Genomic DNA, 20,058 nt, shown 5'->3' with positions numbered 1-20,058 from the left:
TCTACCTTGTTCCTTCATTTGTGCTATATTTCTCTTTTTATTTATTTGTTTACTTTCTAACTTACTCAGTTTGAGGTCTCCTTTCCCCAACTTTTAGGGTTATATTCCTTCTGCCCTTGGTTTTTGCCCTCAGAGGGAAAGGTTGCTTCAGTGGTTTGTGTGGACTTCTTTTTAGATGTTATTTGTACCCGTGTTCTAGTGGGAGGAGGTGAGTTTTTTTTCCTTAGATGGGCAGGGCTGTATGAGGTATATTTCGGAGTGTCTGTGGGACTCTGTATGCTGGTGATTGTTTTCGTGTTTTTGTCTTGCTTGTTGTGTGGGTAAAGTGTCCTGCAGAGGATGCTGCCAACAGCTACGTGATACCAGACTTTGTGTCCAGGTGTTGAAGTGCTCAGTAATTAATACCCTTGGGGTTAGGAGTTCTCTGGCAGTCTGGACCCAGTGCTCTCACCTCAATGGTTCAGATGTGATCTTACAGGGGATCCCTACGTTTTTTGTCATAGTATTAAAAGGGGTTAAAGCAAACACACCAAAATAAAAAGCAAAACATGACATGAAATGAAAGATAGATGGTCAGTACAATATCAGACATGTAATTACAAAAATAATGGAGCATTTACACACTCTTACACACACAGAGATAAATAGCCAAAGTATTCTAAAGAAAAGAGAGTACAGGAGATTGACTTTGTGAACAAAGGAAACCAAAAGTGATATCAGCCAATTAAAAGTAGAGCTCACTAACACTCAGTCCAGAAAACTGGAGCCTGAGCAGAGTGCCAACTGGGGAATGTAGCAAAGAGAATACAACAATTTAACTTACATGGTGAAAAAAGAAAGACTGAAGGAAAAAAAGAGAAAGAGAAAAGGAATGGATGGAAGAGGAAGTTAAAAAACAGAAAAGCAAAGATAAATAGACGTATGTGAAAAAGATTTATATATATTCAGGAATAGCTACAGCAGGTAAAGAACAATAAGAAAAACAGAACTAAGACAAAGTAAAAAAAAATCACAAAAGAAGGAAAAAAATCTTAAAAAATTTTTTTAACAAGAGAAAAATTCCACAGCACCGCAAAAGGCTAACATAAAGATAGAAATATGTAGGAGAAATAAACAATGTGACTTTAAAGGACAAAAAAAAAAAAAAAATTCTCAAGTTCATAGTTCTTAGTTGTGGAGTGTGCCCCTGTGGATGGGGTTGAATTAGTGTCCTGTGGTGGTTTCCTGGTTAGGGGGACTTGTGCCTGTGTTCTGGTTGATGGAGCTGGATCTCATCTCTCTGCAGGGCAGCAGAGTGTCTAGTAGTTGGTTTTGGGGCGTCTGTGGATTCAGTATGACGTTGGACAGCCCTCCTGGCTTTGGCAGTGTTAGACATGTCTGTTTCTGCAGCCATGTCGAAGTGGCCCTCAGCATATCCTCACTGCTGCCAGGCCCCTACTTGTCCCTTTAATTTTTGCTGAAGCTTCTGTACCCTGGTCCTGCCCTGCACTGCAGGCTGATGCTTGCTAGGCAGGGGCTTGCATGGCGTTTTTCTCAGCTCTCCAAACCTGCGTTCTGCATCGCAGAGACTTGTGTGGGTTTCTTTCCACACCCTGAGCCCGCCCTCTGCACCTCGGGACTTGTGAGCCTTTCTGTCGGCACCCTGGGCCAACCCTCTGCACCTCGAGGTTTGTGTGCACTTCTCTTGGCACCTTGGACCCACGTTATGTGCCGCAGGACTTCTGTGAACTTCTTGGTTCCCTGAGTCTGTCGTCTGGTCGGGGCCAGGGTCTGTGAGCTGCTTATGGGCTGAGAAATGCAGCTTCTCTGAATTCTGCCCTCTAGGTCCCCCACTTTGCCCAGCTCTCCAAGATTCTGCAGTTCCCCCTTGGTCCAGCCTGTGAGGGAGCTTCCCAGTGCATGGAAACTCTTCCTCCTTCACGACCCCTCCCTTCCTGGGGACACAAGCTCCCATCTTGAAGTTCTCCATCTCTTCCGTTTTTATGTCTTTGTTCTCTGTCCTACCTCATTCCAGGGAAGTTAGCTTGCCCCCTTCCCCCCAGAGGCCTCGGGTCAAGAGGTTGTTTTGTAGTTGTTCCCGATCTCAATGAGTTTTTGATGTATCTCTGGGGAGGCTGGCAATCTCCTGTCTTACTCCTCCTGCCATCTTCTTCTGCTCTCTGAGATTCATTTAAGTTGTTGGATGTGTCAGTAGTTTACTCATTATTAAGTAGTGGTATATGGTATGGATGTGCTAGTTGATTTCTTTTAAAATTTGCATATTATAAAATTCATTCTGTACAGTTCTGTAGATGTGCAGTTCTGTGGATTTTGGCAAATGGATAATTACTGGTTCCACCATTACAATGTCATACAAAGCATTCCTTTCCATTCCTTTCCTTCATGCTTCCCCTTTGTAGTCAACCACTCACACCCACCCAGTCCCCATGCTTCCCCTTTGTAGTCAACCACTCACACCCACCCAGTCCCTGGAAACCATTGATTTCTTTTTTGTCCAATAGATTTATCTTTTCCATACTAACATATAAATGCAATTATGTAATATGTCACTTTTTGGGTCTGACTTCTTTCACTTAGCCAAACAAATTTAAGATTTTGTGTTGTTTCATGAATCACTCATTTTAATTGGTGAATGGTATAATCGTGTTCTGGCTTCCCAAGTGACACAGTGGTAAAGAATTCACCTGCTAGTGAAGGAGATGCAAGAAATGTGGGTTTGATCCCTGGGTCAGGGAGATCCTCTGGAGTACAAGTGGCAACCCACTCCAGTATTTTTACCTGGAGAACCCAATGGACAGAGGAGCCTGGTGGGCTACAGTCCATGGGGTCGTAAAGAATTGGAAATGACTGAGCAACTGACCCATATAAGCCTCTAATAGTATTGTGTTATATGGATGTACCACAGTTTGTTTGTCCATTCACAGGTTAAAGTTGTTTGAGTTGTTTCCCGCTTTGGGCTAATATGAATAAAACTGAATATAAATTTTGTATGAACATAAATTTTCATTTCTCTTGGATAGATACCTGAGAGTAGGATGGTTGGATCAAATGGTATATGTTAGTTTCATTTTATAAGGAACTGCCAAATCGTTTCCCAGAGTTACTGCTCTACTTTGTTTGTCCTTAAGTAATGTATAAGAATTCCATTTGCTTTGTGTCCTCACCAGTATTTGTTGTTGCTTTTTGTTCATTGAAATTTTTATTGAGATGATAGATTTATATATTCATATAGATAATTAAAGATTCATATGCAGTTATAAGAAATAATATAGAAAGATCATATGTATCCTGTACCCAGTTTCTCCCAGTGGTACATCTTGGAAAAGTATAATACAATATGACAAGCAAGATATCAACAATGATACTGTATGCTAGTCTCGTTCAGATTTCCCAAGTTTTACTTTGTGTGTGTGGGTTTAGTTCTATACAGTTCATAACGTGTCGTCATCATTGTTCAGTTGCCAAGTCCTGTCCGACTCCTTGACTACCATGAACTGCATCATGTCAGGCTGCCCTGTCCTTCACTATCTCCCAGAGTTTGCTCAAACTCATATCCATTGAGGTAGTGATGCCATCCAACCATCTCGTCTTCTGAGAGATGAGATTACTCCTCCACCATCTTCTTCCACTCTCTGAGATGCATTTAAGTTGTTGGATGTGTCAGTAGTTTACTCCTTATTATTAAGTAGTAGTATATGGTATGGATGTGCTAGTTGATTTCTTTTTAAATTCATGTACTATAAAATTCATTCTTTACAGTTTTGTGGATGTGCAGGAACTGCACCTCCTTCTCCTCTTGCCCTCAATCTTTCCCAGCATTAGGGTCTTTTCCAGTGAGTCAGATCTTTGCATCAGGTGGACAAAGTATTGGAGTTTTAACTTCAGCATCATTCCTTCCAATGAATTGTCAGGGTTGATTTCCTTTAGGATTGACTGGTTTGATCTCCTTGCTGTCCAAGGGACTCTCAAGACTCTTCTCCAGCACCACAGTTTGAAAGCATCAATTCTTCAGTATTCAGCCTTCTTTGTAGTCCAACTCACATCCATATATGACTACTGGAAAAAGTATAGCTCTATATAGACCTTTGTCGACAAAGTGATGTCCCTGCTTTTTAATACACTATCTAGGTTTGTCATAGCTTTTCTTCCAAGAAAGAGTGTCTTTTAATTTCTTGGCTGCAGTCACTGTCTGTGTTGATTTTGGAGCCCAAGAAAATTAAATGACACTGTTTCCACATTTTCCCCATATGTTTGCCATGAAGTGATAGGACCGGATGCTGTGATATTATTTTTTTGAATGTTGAGTTTTAAGCCAGCTTTTTCACTTGCCTCTTTCACCTTTATCACCTTTCACCTTTAGTTCCTCTTCACTTTCTGCCCGGAGAAGGCAATGGCACCCCACTCCAGTACTTTTGCCTAGAAAATCCCATGGACGGAGGAGCCTGGTAGGCTGCAGTCCATGGGGTCGCTAAGAGTCGGACACGATTGAGCGACTTCACTTTCACTTTCATGCATTGGAGAAGGAAATGGCAACCCACTCCAGTGTTCTTGCCTGGAGAATCCCAGGGATGGGAAGCCTGGTGGGCTGCCGTCTATGGGGTCGCACAGAGTCGGACACGACTGAAGTGACTTAGCAGCAGCAGCAGCACTTTCTGCCATTAAAGTGGTATCATCTGCATGTCTGAGGTTGTTGATATTTCTCCTGTCAGTCTTGGTTCCAGCTTGTGATTCATCCAGCCCAGCATTTCACATGTTTTTACTCTGCATATAAATTAAATAAGCAAGGTGACAGTATACAGCCTTGACATACTCCTTTCCCAATTTTGAACCAGTCCATTGTTCCATGTCCAGTTCTCCAGGATGTCTGGCTCTAGGTGAGTGAATACACCATTGTGGTTATCTGGGTCATTAAGAGCTTTTTGTGTGCAATTCTTATGTGTATTCTTGCTACCGCTTTTTAATCTCTTCTGCTTCTGTTAGGTTCTTTCCATTTTTGTCCTTATTGTGCCTACCTTTATATGAAAGTTTCCTTTGGTATTTCCAATTTTCTTAAAAAGATCTCTAGTCTTTCCCATTCTGTTGTTTTCCTCTTTTTCTTTGCCGTTACTCACTTAAGAAGGCTTTCTTATCTCTCCTTGCTAGTCTTTGGAACTCTACATTCTCTTGGAAATGTTTTTCCTTTTCTCCTTTGCCTTTTGCTTCTCTTCTTTTCTGAACTACTTGTAAGGCCTCCTCAGACTTTGCCTTCTTGCATTTCTTTTTCTTGGAGATGGTTTTGGTCACCACCTCCTGTACAATGTTATGAACCTCCGTCCATAGTTCTTCAAGCACTATGTCTGCCAGATCTAGTCCCTTGAATCTATTCATCACCTCCACTGTATAATCATAAGGAATTTGATTTAGATCATATTTGAATGCCCTAGTATTTTTTCCTACTTTCTTAAATTTGAGCCTGAATTTTTCAATAAGGAGCTGATTATATAAACCACAGTCAGCTCCAGGTCTTGTTTTTGCTGTCTGAATAGAGCTTCTCCATTTTGACTGCAAAGAATATAATCAATCTGATTTTGGTACCATCTGGTGATGTCCATGTGTAAAGTCATCTCTTGTGTTGTTGGAAGAGAGTGTTTGTGACCAGTGCATTCTTTTGGTAAAACTTGGTTAGCCTTTGCCCTGCTTCATTTTGTACTCCAAGGTCAAACTTGCTTGTTAGTCCAGGTATCTTTTGACTTCTTACTTTTGTATTCCAGTCCCCTATGATGAAAAGGACATCTTTTTTTTTGGTGTTAGTTCTAGGAGGTCTTGTAGGTCTTCTCAGAACCATTCAACTTCATCTTCTTCAGCATAGACTTGAATTACTGTGATGTCGAATGGTTTGCCTTGAAAATGAGCAGAGATCAGTCTGTCATTTTTGAAATTGTACCCAAGTACTGCATTTCAGACTCATTTGTTGATTATGAGGGCTACTCCATTCCTTCTCAGGGAGTCTTGCCCACAGTAGTAGATATAATAGTCATCTGAATTAAATTCTCCCATTCCTGTTCATTTTAGTTCACTGATTCATGAAATATCGATGTTCACTCTTGCTATCTCCTGTTTGACCACATCCAATTTTAATTCATGAACCTAACATTCTAGATTCCTATGCAATATTGTTCTTTACAGCATCGGACTTGGCTTTTATCACCAGATACAACCACAATTGGGTGTTATTTCTCACTCAGCCCCTTCATTCTTTCTGTAGCTATTTCTCTGCTCTTCCCCAGTGGTATATTGGACACCTACTGACCTGGGAGGTTCATCTTTCGGTGTTACATCTTTTTGCCTTTTCATCTCTTCATGGGGTTCTCAAGGCAAGAATACTGTAGTTTGCCATTCCCTTCTCCAGTGGACCACGTTTCATCAGGCCCTACCTAACAGGGACATACCCTTCAGCTGCTCAGTGTAGCTGGATGACGTGCCTGGTGCCCTGGCTGTCCCACTGATAATCTTCGTTGAGCATTTAAACCTTCACTGGCTGTCGGGTGTCAGTCAGTGTGCAGCCAGGGATCATGGAAAAGGCCCTGCTGTTGTGGCTTGGAAGTGGGTCTGGGGAAGGCTGGAGCCGACGTTGGCGGATACCCAGGAGCAGAGAGCACCCCAGCCTCACTGCTGCTGCTGTCAGCTGCGGAGCCAATTCTCCACTCAGGAGTCTTTGGCTAACAAAAGCATTCCATGATCACAGGGATCCCATATTATGTCCTTTTATAAGCATACCCATATCTTTCTTGTCTGGCCCTATCTTATCCCTAAGTCTAATAATCACTAATATGTTCTCTATTTCTATAATTTTGTCACTTACGGAATGTTCAATGTTCAATTCATCAGTAAACAGACAAAAAAAATTAATGAGGAAGGAATTTCAATAGCCATTACTCCAAAGAATATATATAAATAAACAATATCCCAAAAAACTGCTCAGCATCATTAGTCATTAGGGAGATGCAAATGAAAACCACAATGAGATACCACTTGAGACCCATGAGGAGTGCTACATTTGGGGGAGAAGAGGAAAAAAAGTGTTGGAGCTCTTGTACATTTTGGATGGAAATGTGAAATGGTATAGTGACTGTGCACAGCAGTTTGGTAGTTACTTAAAAAGTTAAACATAGTTACTCTATTACATAGCAGTTCCACTCCTAAGCATATGACCAGGATAATTGAAAATCTATGTCCACACAAAAACTTTTACACAGATGTTCATATTGCAGCATTATTCATGATAGCCAGATAAGTGGAAACAATCCAAATACTCATCAGTTTGTGAATGGATAAGTAAGATATGTTGTGTCTATACAGCACAGTAGTATACAACCATAAAAAGGTATGCATTACTGATATGTGCTATAGCATGGGTAACCTTGAAGCATTACGCTAAATGAAAGAAGCCAAACACAAAGAGGCCATGTAATGCATGTGACCGAAAGTGGCTCAGTTGTGTCCAACTTTTTGACCCCATGGACTAAACAGTCCATGGAATTCTCCAGGCTAGAATACTGGAGTGGGTAGCCTTTCCCTTTTCCAAGGGATCTTCCCAACTCAGGGATTGAACCCAGGTCTCCCACACTGCAGGCAGATTCTTTACCAGCTGAGCCACAAGAGAAGCCTCATGTATTGAGTGATTTCATTTAAATATCTAGAATAGGCAAATTCCCACAGCTAGAAAATAGATTAATGGTTGAGGGGTAAAGGGAATGATGATTGCTAACAGCTGTGAGGTTTCTTTTGTGGGGTGATAAAAATGTTCTGTAATGTTAAAAGCTTACATCTACCCAAAAACCTGCATGTGGATGTTTATGGCAGCTTTGCTTATACTGGCCAAAACCTGTAAGCAACCGAGATGTCCTTCAGTAGGTGAATGAAGAAATAATCCAGAAAATAGAATATTATTCAGTGCTAAAAGAAATGAGCTATCAAGTCATGGAAAGACATGGAAAAATCTTAAATGTGTATTAATAAGTGAAAGAAGCCAATCTGAAAAGGCATATGATTTCAACAATATGACATTCTGAAAAACATTAAACAATGAAGATAGTAAAGATTAGTGGTTGCCAGGAGTTTTGAGGAGTGAGGGATGAGTAAGCAGAGCATAGAGGATTTTAAGGGTGGTGGAATTCTGTATGATACTGTAATGGTAGATACATATCATTGTACATTTGTTCAAACCCGTAGAATATATAACATCCAAACTGAACTGTAAGGTAAACTGAACCCTGGGTGATGATGTGTCAGTGTGGGTTTATTGATTGTAGCAAATCTCCCCGCTGGTGTGGAATGTTGATCGTGAGGGGGACTGTGCATGTGTGTGGGAATAGTGTACATGGGAACTCTGTTCTCAATTTTGCTGTGAACTCAGTACTGCTCCAAATAATAGTCTATCTTTAAAAAGTTCTGAAACTAGCCAGTGGTTTTGGATGTGCAGCACTGTGAATATACTAAAAACCTGCTGAGTTGTGAATTGTGAAATACAAATTGAATGCTATGTGAATTATGTTTCAGCCTTAAAATAGAGCATGTTCCAAGAACATTATATAAATAGAATCAAACAGTATGCTACCTTTTGAGATTGGATTTTTTTCACTCAGCAAAATTTCTAGAGGTTTAGCCAGATTGTAGCTTCTATTAATGCTCATTCCTCTTTGTTGCTGAGCAGTGTTCCGTAGTATGGATATACCACAGTTTATTTGACCTTCACCTGTTAAAGAATGTCTGGGTATTTTCAATTGGCTATTTTGAATAAATCTGCTATAAACATTTTGGGTATAGGTTTTTAAATATGTGTTCTCATTTCTCTGGGATAAATGCTTAAGAATACAGCTGTTGAGTTGTAATTGCATGTTAGCTTTATAACAAACTGTAAAGCTATTTTTCAGAGTGACTGTACCATTTTACATTACCACCCAGCAATGTGTGAATTATCTAGGTTCTCACCAGTGTTTGGTTTTGTTACGACTTCTCATTTTAGCTGCTATTCCAGTATGTATGTAGTGATAAATCATTGTTTTAAATTGAACTTCCTGATGTTTAATGATATTGAACATCTTTTTATGTGCTTGTCATGCCGTACTCAGTTGCTCAGTTATGTCTGACTCTTTTACAACCCCATGGACTGTAGCCTACCAGCCTCTTCTGTCCATGGAATTTCCCAGGCAGGAATAGTAGACTAGGTTGCCATTTCTCTGTCCAGGGGATCTTCCTAACCCAGGTATTAAACCCAAGTTTCCTGCATTGGTAGGCAGGTTCTTTACCACTGAGCCACCAGGAAACCCCTTTTATGTGTTTATTCTTTCCTAAATATAGCATTTAATCAAGGCTCTAGATCTTTCAACCATTTTATAGGAAATACGAAAAAGAAACAAGATAAGTGATATCTTGGGGAAGCAATTGGTCAAATTCAGAATGTGGGGCATCCTGTGGGTCATATGTCGTAATTTCTACAAGTCCGTGCCTTGTTAGGGGGAGTAGGGTGGAGGGGGGAGGAACTGTGTGAGGAGACTTAAAAAATGAAAGAGACTTAAGATAAATAATAACTAGATACAGTATGTGGGTTGGCTTGGATTTTGATTTGAACAAACCCAAAAAATAAATAAACAGAAAAAGGATCTTTGAGACAATTGGGGAAACCTGAGTATGGACAAGTTATTAGGCCTTTCTAAAGAATTATTATTAGGGTGAGGAGATACCCCTCGTCCAAGGTAAGCAGCAATGGCTGTGCTTTGCTGGAGCAGCCGTGAAGAGATACGCCACACCCAAGGTAAGAGAAACCCAAGTAAGACGGTAGGTGTTGCAAGAGGGCATCAGAGGGCAAACACACTGAAACCATACTCACAGAAAACTAGTCAATCTAATCACGCTAGGACCACAGCCTTGTCTAACTCAATGAAACTAAGCCATGCCCGTGGGGCAACCCAAGATGGGCGGGTCATGGTGGAGAGATCTGACAGAATGTGGTCCACTGGAGAAGGGAATGGCAAACCACTTCAGTATTCTTGCCTTGAGAACCCCATGAACAGTATGAAAAGGCAAAATGATAGGATACTGAAAGAGGAACTCCCCAGGTCAGTAGGTGCCCAATATGCTATTGGAGATCAGTGGAGAAATAACTCCAGAAAGAATGAAGGGATGGAGCCAAAGCAAAAAGAATACCCAGCTGTGGATATGACTGGTGATAGAAGCAAGGTCCAATGCTGTAAAGAGCAATATTGCATAGGAACCTGGAATGTCAGATCCATGAATCAAGGCAAATTGGAAGTGGTCAAACAAGAGATGGCAAGAGTGAATGTTGACATTCTAGGAATCAGCGAACTCAAATGGACTGGAATGGGTGAATTTAACTCAGATGCCAGCAGGAATCCCTCAAAAGAAATGGAGTAGCCATCATGGTCAACAAAAGAGTCTGAAATGCAGTACTTGGATGCAATCTCAAAAACAACAGAATGATCTCTGTTTGTTTCCAAGGCAAACCATTCAATATCACAGTAATCCAAGTCTATGCCCCAACCAGTAACACTGAAGAAGCTGAAGTTGAACGGTTCTATGAAGACCTACAAGACCTTTTAGAACTAACACCCAAAAAAGATGTCCTTTTCATTATAGGGGACTGGAATGCAAAAGTAGAAAGTCAAGAAACACCTGGAGTAACAGGCAAATTTGGCCTTGGACTACGGAATGAAGCAGGGCAAAGACTAATAGAGTTTTGCCAAGAAAATGCACTGGTCATAGCAAACACCCTCTTCCAACAACACAAGAGAAGACTCTACACTTGGACATAACCAGATGGTCAACACCGAAATCAGATTGATTATATTCTTTGCAGCCAAAGATGGAGAAGCTCTATACAGTCAGCAAAAGCAAGACCAGGAGCTGACTGTGGCTCAGACCATGAACTCCTTATTGCCAGATTCAGACTTAAATTGAAGAAAGTAGAGAAAACCATTAGACCATTCAGGTATGACCTAAATCAAATCCCTTATGATTATACAGTGGAAGTGAGAAATAGATTTAAGGGCCTAGATCTGATAGACAGAGTGCCTGATGAACTATGGAATGAGGTTCATGACATGGTACAGGAGATAGGGATCAAGACCATCCCCATGGAAAACAAATGCAAAAAAGCAAAATGGCTGTATGGGGAGGCCTTACAAATAGCTGTGAAAAGAAGAGAGATGAAAGGCAAAAGAGAAAAGGAAAGATATACCCATTTGAATGCAGAGTTCCAAAGAATAGCAAGAAGAGATAAGAAAGCCTTCTTCAGCGATCAATGCAAAGAAATAGAGGAAAACAACAGAATGGGAAAGACTAGAGATCTCTTAAGAAAATAAGAGATACCAAAGGAACATTTCATGTAAAGATAGGCTCGATAAAGGACAGAAATGGTATGGACCTAACAGAAGCAGAAGATATTAAGAAGAGATGGCAAGAATACACAGAAGAACTGTACAAAAAAGATCTTCACAACCCAGATAATCACGATGGTGTGATCACTGACCCAGAGCCAGACATCCTGGAATGTGAGTCAAGTGGGCCTTGGAAAACATCACTACGAACAAAGTTAGTGGAGATGATGGAATTCCAGTTGAGCTATTTCAAATCCTGAAAGATGATGCTGTGAAAGTGCTGCACTCAATATGCCAGCAAATTTGGAATACTCAGCAGTGGCCACAGGACTGGAAAAGGTCAGTTTTCATTCCAATCCTAAAAAAAGGCAATGCCAAAGAATGCTCAAACTACAGCACAGTTGCACTCATCTTACACGCTAGTAAAGTAATGCTCAAAATTCTCCAAGCCAGGCTTCAGCATGTGTGAACCGTGAACTTCCTGATGTTCAAGCTGGTTTTAGAAAAGGCAGAGGAACCAGAGATCAAATTGCCAACATCCGCTGGATCATGGAAAAAGCAAGAGAGTTCCAGAAAAGCATCTATTTCTGCTTTATTGACTATGCCAAAGCCTTTGACTGTGTGGATCACCATAAACTGTGGAAAATTCTGAAAGAGATGGGAATACCAGACCACCTGGTCTGCCTCTTGAGAAATTTGTATGCAGGTCAGGAAGCAAAAGGTAGAACTGGACATGGAACAACAGACTGGTTCTAAATAGGAAAAGGAGTACGTCAAGGCTGTATATTGTCACCCTGTTTATTTAACTTCTGTGCAGAGTACATCATGAGAAACGCTGGACTGGAAGAAACACAAGCTGGAATCAAGATTGCTGGGAGAAATATCAATAACCTCAGATGTGCAGATGACACCACCCTTATGGCAGAAAGTGAAGAGGAACTCAAAAGCCTCTTGATGAAGGTGAAAGTGGAGAGTGAAAAAGTTGGCTTAAAGCTCAACATTCAGAAAATGAAGATCATGGCATCTTGTCCCATCACTTCATGGGAAATAGATGGGGAAACAGTGGAAACAGTGTCAGATTTTATTTTTCTGGGCTCCAAAATCACTGCAGATGGTGACTGCAGCCATGAAATTAAAGGATGCTTACTCCTTGGAAGGAAAGTTATGACCAACCTAGATAGCATATTCAAAAGCAGAGACATTACTTTTGCCAACAAAGGTTTGTCTAGTCAAGGCTATGGTTTTTCCAGTGGTCATGTATGGATGTGAGAGTTGGACTGTGAGGAAGGCTGAACGCCGAAGAATGGATGCTTTTGAACTGTGGTGTTGGAGAAGACTCTTGAGAGTCCCTTGGACTGCAAGGAGATCCAACCTGTCCATTCTGAAGGAGATCAGCCCTGGGATTTCTTTGGAAGGAATGATGCTAAAGCTGAAACTCCAGTACTTTGGCCACCTTATGTGAAGAGTTGACTCATTGGAAAAGACTCTGATGCTGGGAGGGATTGGGGGCAGAAGGAGAAGGGGACGACAGAGGATGAGATGGCTGGATGGCATCACTGACTCAATGGACGTGAGTCTGAGTGAACTCCAGGAGTTGGTGATGGACAGGGAGGCCTGGCGTGCTGCGATTCATGGGGTCGCAAAGAGTTGGACACGACTGAGCGACTGATCTGATCTGATCTGAAAGAATTATTGTTAATTTATTTCAGTTTGTTAATGGTATGTTTATGTAAGAAGAAATTCTTGTCAAAGATCAATATTGAACTATTTACAAAGCAATGATATATCTACAATTTGTTTTTGAATACTCTGGCCAAAATAAAAAAATGCAGAAAAAAGTAGGAGTGGAGTAGAAGAGTAGGGAAACAAGATTGGGAAAATATTGATAATTGTTGAAGATGAGTGATGGCTTCCTGAGGGCGTGTTTCAATAGTCTTCTTTTCGTGTTTGATGTTTGGAATTTTCCATGACAAAATGTTCAGAAAAATTATTTATGGAAATAATGTTTTGTATTTTAAAATAAAATGTGAATAGTTGACTCTTCAGAAGGCACTTGTAGTTTTCTACTATAAAACAAATTCAGCCTTTATGAAAAAATATCTGATTTTGGAGGACAAATGACTAAAGTTTTGTTTTTTTGTTTAGGCAGAAGAAAACAAAAGATTGAGGGAGCTCCAGCTTGCACAAGAAGAAAAATTGGCTACGGAACTGGCAAAACTAAAACGTGAAAGTCTAAAGGATGAAAAGTTGAGGCAACAAGTAAGAGAAAACAGGTATCTTGACTTCCAAAACCTTTATTTATTTTGTCTTTATCTTTAAGTTTTATGTAATGCTTATCACCTAAGAGTGAAATTTCTTTCTTTATGTCATTGTATTTAGTTAATATTTTGACTGGAAATACTTACTGCTTTAAATCCTACATATACGTGTGTGTGTGTGTGTGTGTATACACATATATATATTCATTTGAGAAAAGAGGCCATATTCATAGAAATAAAGTGATAATATTTGAGGTGAAAATTAATATCAATTCCCTCTTCTCTTTTCTCTAAAGATAATTTTTTAAATGACCTCTTTAAAAAAAAAAAGACTCGTGAATCTAACTCTTAAGAGAAATCTTAGGTGATGCCTAATTTAGTTTTATGCCCCTACATAAATTTCCTACAGTATTTCTGGAAGATGGCTGGTCATCTGTGGTTCAGCATGTCTAGTGACTATAATAGAAACTTTCTTTTTCATTCAGCTCTTTGAATACTCCTTTTTCCTCTGTTTTTTCAAAGTTAATTTCCCGGTAGTTGTCTTAGTTCTGTTATCTGACTGAAAAAGAAATAGAGTTCTTTAGGACATCCTTTCCTATTCCCTGGTGGTTCAGTGGTAAAGAATCTGCCTGCCAAGCAGGAGACCTATGTTTGATCCCTGGGTTGGAAAGATTCCCTGGAGAAGGGACCAGCTACCCACTCCAGTATTCTGGCCTGGAGAATTCCTTGAACTGTATAGTCCATGGGGTCGCCAAGAGTCAGGCACGACTGAGGGACTTTCACTTTCACTTCACTTTCACTTAGATATTTATGAATTCACTAAACATTTCCTTCTATAAGTTAAATATCCTTCATTCTTTCATCTGTTCCTTAGATAACATGACTTCAAGCTTCTTCCCCATCCTGATTATCTTCTGTAGATGTGACTTAGACTTTTAATGTTCCTTAACAAAATATTGGGGGCTTTCCTGATAGCTCAGCAGTAAAGAATCCACCTGCCAATGCAGGAGACACGGGTTCGATCCCTGCGTCAGGAAGATCCACTGAAGGAGAACATGGCAACCCATTCCGGTATTCTTGCCTAGAAAATCCCATGGACAGAGATGCCTGCCAGACCATAGGGGCACAAAGAGTCAGATGCAACTGAGCACACACGATCAAAATACTGCTCCCACAATTCTGTGTAATACTCTAGGGTGTTGTTCAGTACCCCTAATAGTGAGACTGTTAACCACATTGTTCTGGAATATGTTCCTTAATGTTGCCTAAGATTACTTTTCAGTGGCAGCCTATCACACTGTTGATTAAAACTGAGGCTAACTAAATGCCCATGCTGTACTTACATAGTTGAATATATTTGGAATTTACTTTGATAGTAGTTACATTTTGTCTTGACTGAACAAGGCTTCTGTAGAATACTATATGACCCATGGATGAGCTTCAGAGGTTTTGAGCTTATTTAAATTACATGTAAATATATTTGGAAAATACACCCATGTGTATTTTTCTGTGTCCACAACTTCTATCAAATTCTCTAGAAATTACTATTCTAAAAAAAAAAAAATTTAAAATGACTGCCAGTGTCTTCATAGTGTTCTAGTCTCAAGCTGTCTTTTTTGATCCTAATTCTCCAATCATTGTTAGTTATTATGATACTTTTATGTTATCTGAAGATGAAGTAAATGTTCCGTTATTTCATGGCTTTAACTCATTGATAATAAGAATTAAATGCAGGAGCTTTGTAGTAGTTGCAAACTACTTGATTCAGATAGATGCTCCCTCTGAGAACAGACTATCTGGAGAAGGTATAACAATAAGACACGGGAGAGGAAGGAAACCAGAACAGTGAGCCTGGCATTTGTAGCTACATTTCTTCTGGAAGTTTTTGCAGGTGGCACAAGTATGGCTAAAAGTTAAGTGAAGGTGAGCTTGACCAGTAAGCATATAGCAAGATGGTCAACGTCATTTTACGTGATACGTGCTTGAGAATTTTCTACTTTAGTGTATGTTTTACTTTAATAATCCAGAAGCTAATTAGATTTTACTGGATAGATACAGATGAAGAGATACTATGTGAGCAGATCAGTTGAACATATCCAGAATAAGCATAGAGAAACAAAAGGATAGAAGAATACAAAAGAAAGCTTAAAAGGGATAAGGGCTGTGCTGGCAAGTTCTACCAGATGTATAATTTTAGTTCTGGTAGTAGAAATGAATGAGGATGATGCAGAAATGCAATATTCAAAGAGATATAGGCTGCGAATTTCCAAAAATAGTAAAAGACATAAAGTCACAGGTTAAGACATAATAAATAATTAAAAACATATTTATGCTTGTTCTAGTCAAACTTTCAAAATCTAACAATGGAGAAAAATCATAAAAATGTAGAAAAGTAACCACACAAAAAAGACTGTTGCCGTCAAAGGAACAATAGTAAGAAGTCTGACTGAACTTTGAGCAGCAATGTTAGAAGATGAAAGACAGTGGATTTAAAGGGCCGAAAGAAAATAAGAGCCCATTTAGAATTCTATATATTGTGGAAATTTTCTTAAAATGTAAGACAAAAGTCATTTGTTGAGTATTCTTTCAAATAGAGTATATGTCTTCTCAGCATGGTAAAATAGTGACTGACACAGAGAGTGGGCCATTTTCCGATCAGTGTACTCCTGTGCAGATTGGCAGGTCTAAATTCAAGGAGTGTTTGCTTTAGTCCTTGAAACGTAGCTGAAATAATTGAAAATCATCTCAATCATGATTAGGCTCTTTTCACTTAATTTTTAAAACCCAGGGCAAATTTTTAAGAATCATTGAAATTTATTTTGAAAAGTTCAAGTTCAGAAGTCATGAGACTTTTATTTTGAACACATGATTTTGTTTAATTCAAAAAGATATTTATAAGTTTAATTTTTTCACAGCTTGTAACTAGAATTGAGAAACTGTCTAGTTTTAAAAATCCCTTTTTAATTACACCGTTAGTCAATAATTACAATTAGTAACAATTGTTTACTTATTAGAATTAATTGTATAATTATGACTGAAATTTATAGTTATTAAATAATGGGTAACTATAGATTATATAGTTAACCTATAGCTTCATGAAAACAAAAACAAGTACCTTATTTATAACTTGTATTAGTTCAGCAAAAACTAGCTCAAAGAAGAGTCAGAGACAGCCTTTCCTTGTTAAATGTACAGCCAATTCCTTGCCAATGCCAGTATGATTATAGTCCAGACTGATAATCAAGATGTTAATTATAATAAACAAAGATGAGATGGATTTTAAAAATAACATTTTTAGTCAAACAAAGCAGAGACTTGATTACTGATAACCCTGCATTAAAGGAAATACTAGTAGTTGTTCTGGAAGTAGAAGAATAGTCTCAACATTAATTTCAGAACCTCTGGGAGGCAAATGTGTAGTAACTCCAGGTGAAATTTGAATGTGTTAATCATTTATTGGAATAATTGGATTTGGAATTTAAAATATATGAAGAGTTAAAAACGTTGCTGTTGGTCATTCACTGTTGTGTCTACTCTGAACTGCAGACACAGTGAATATCCTTGCTGTCCAAGGGACTCTCAAGAGTCTTCTCTAGCACCATAGTTTGAAAGCATCAATTCTTTGGTGCTCAGCCAGCTTTATGGTCCAGCTCTCACATCGGTACATGACTACTGGAAAAAACAAAGCTTTGCCTATATGGACCTCTGTTGGCAAAGTGATTGATGTCTGTGCTTTTTAGTACACTGTCAAGGTTTGTCATAGATTTTCTCCCAAGAGCAAGACTCTTCGTGTTTTCAGTCTCCATCCACATTGATTTTGGAGCCCCCCAAAATAAAGTCTGTCACTGTTCCATTTTTTTCCCCATCTATTTGCCATGATGTGATGGTATAAGATGCTGTGATCTTAGTTTTTTGATTGTTGAGTTTTAAGCCAGCTTTTTCACTCTCCTCTTTCACCTTCAACAAGAGGCTCTTTAGTTACTCTCTACTTTCTGCCATAAAGTGGTATAATCTACATACCTGAGATTGTTGGTATTTCTCCTGGCAATCTTGATTCCAGCTTGTGAGTCTTCCAGTCCAACATTTAGTTACAATGTACTCTGCATATAAGTTAAGCAGGGTGACAATATACAGCCGACGTACTCCTTTCCCAATTTGGAACCAGTCCGTTGTTCCATGTCCAGTTCTGTCTGTTGCTTCTTGTCCTGATACAGGTTTCTCAGGAAGCAGGTAATGTGGTCTGGTATTCCAGTCTCTTCAAGAGTATCCCACAGTCTGTTGTGATCCACACAGTCAAAGGCTTTAGTGTAGTCAATGAAGCAGAAGTAGATTTTTTTTGGAATTCCCTTGTATTTTTTCTGTTATCCATCATATTTTGGTCATTTGATTTCTGGTTCCTCTGCCTTTTCTAAAACCAGCTTGTGCATGTGGAAGTTCTTGGTTCACATACTGCTGAAGCCTAGCTTGAAGGATTTTGAGTATTATTTTGCTGGCGTGTGAAATGAGTACAGTTGTGTAGTAATTTGAACATTCTTTGGATTTGCCTTTCTTTGGGATTGGAATGAAAACTGACCTTTTCCAGTCCTGTGGCCACTGCTGAGTTTTCCTAATTTGCTGACATATTGAGTGCAGCACTTTCACAGCATCATCTTTTAGGATTTGAAATAGCTCAACTGGAATTCCATCACCTTCACTAGCTTTGTTCATAGTGATGCTTCCTAAGGCCCACTTGACTTCACACTCCAGGATGTCTGGCTCTAGATGAATGATCACCCCATGGTGGTTACCTGGTCATTAAGAGCTTTTTTGTACAGTTCTTCTGTGTATTCTTGCCACCTGTTCTTAATATCTTCTGCTTCTACTAGGTCCTTGCTGGTTTTGTCCTTTATTGTGCCTGTCTTTGCATGAAATGTTCCCTTGGTAGTTCCAGTTTTCTTAAAAAGATCTCTAGTCTTTCCCATTCTGTTGTTTTTCTCTACTTCTTTGCATTGATCGCTGAAGAAGGCTTTCTTATCTCTCCTTGCTATTCTCTGGAACTCTGCATTCACTTGGGAATATCTTTCCCTTTATCCTTTGCCTTTTGTTTCTCTTCTTTTCTCAGCTATTTGTAAGGCCTCCTCTGACAATCACTTTGCCTTCTTGCATTTCTTTTTCTTGGAGATGGTTTTGATCACCACCTCCTGTACAATGTTATGAACCTCCATCCATAGTTCTTCAGGCACACTGTCTACCTGATCTAGTCCTTTGAATCTATTTGTCACCTCCATTGTATAATCATAAGGGATTTGATTTAGGTCATACCTGAATGGCCTAGTGGTTTTTGCTGCGTTCTTCTGTTTGAGCCTGAATTTTGCAAAATGGAGCTGATGATCTAAGCCACAGTCAGCTCCAGGTCTTGTTTTTGCTGGCTGTATAGAGCTCCATCTTCAACTGCAAAGAACTCATTGTTCAATCACTCAGTCACATCCAACTCTTTGCAGCCCCATGCACTGCAGCAAGCCAAGCTTCCCTGTCCTTCACCATTTCCTGGAGCTTGCTCAAATTCTTGTCCATTCAGTCAGTGGTGCCATCCAACCATCTCATCCTCTGTCATCCCCTTCTCCTCCTGCCTTTAATCTTTCCCAGTGTCAGGTCTTTTCTAATGAGTCGGGTCTTCACACCAGGTGGCCAGAGTATCAGAGCTTCAGCTTCAGCATCAGTCCTTCCAGTGAATATTCAGGATTGATTTCTTTTAGGATTGACTAGTTTGATCTCCTTGCATTCCAAGGGACTCTCAAGAGTCTTCTCCAGCACCACAGTTCAAGCATCAATTCTTTGGCGTTCAGCTTTCTTTATGGTCCAACTCTCACATCCTTACATGACTATTGGAAAAACCATACCTTTGATTAGATGGACCTTTGTTGGCAAAGTGATGTCACTGCCTTTTAATATACTGTCTAGCTTTTTCATAGCTTTTCTTCCAAGGAGCAAACATCTTTTAATTTCATGGCTGCAGTCACCATCTGCCGTGATTTTGGAGCCCTAGAAAATAAAATCTGTCACTGTTTCCATTGTTTCCCCATCTTTTTGCTATGAAGTGATGAGACCAGGTGCCATGATCTTGGTTTTTTGAATGTTGAGTTTTAAGCCAGCTTTTTCACTGTCCTCTTTCACCTTCATCAAGAGGCTCTTTAGTTCCTCTTCACTTTCTGCCATAAGGGTGGTGTCATCTGCATATCTGAAGTCATTGATATTTCTCCCAGCAATCCTGATTTCAGCCTGGCATTTCCCATGATGTACTCTGCACATCAGTTAAATAAGCAGGGTGACAATATACAATCTTGATGTACTCCTTTCACAATTTTGAGCTGGTGTGTTGTACTATGTCCAGTTCTAACTTTTGCTTCTTGACCTGAATACAAGTTTTGCAGGAGGCAGGTAAGGTG

At 39.6% G+C, this 20,058-nt stretch overlaps 1 protein-coding gene across 4 annotated transcripts in view; it reads left to right on the top strand.

Annotated features, from left to right (window-relative positions):
- MNS1 (meiosis specific nuclear structural 1) overlaps positions 1–20,058 on the top strand; it is a 131,963-nt gene that overhangs the window by 59,332 nt on the left and 52,573 nt on the right. For all 4 annotated transcript variants that reach the window (XM_070377952.1, XM_070377954.1, XM_070377953.1 and 1 more), the window contains one exon: positions 13,521–13,648. In XM_070377952.1, the coding sequence (XP_070234053.1) occupies positions 13,521–13,648 (128 nt within the window). The remainder of the gene's footprint in view (positions 1–13,520; positions 13,649–20,058) is intronic.

The sequence above is a fragment of the Bos mutus genome, chromosome 10, assembly GCF_027580195.1.
Source record: "Bos mutus isolate GX-2022 chromosome 10, NWIPB_WYAK_1.1, whole genome shotgun sequence".
Classification (NCBI taxonomy): domain Eukaryota; kingdom Metazoa; phylum Chordata; class Mammalia; order Artiodactyla; family Bovidae; genus Bos; species Bos mutus.
Note: the sequence above shows the minus strand (reverse complement) of the source record. Positions and strands in the feature narration are given on the sequence as shown.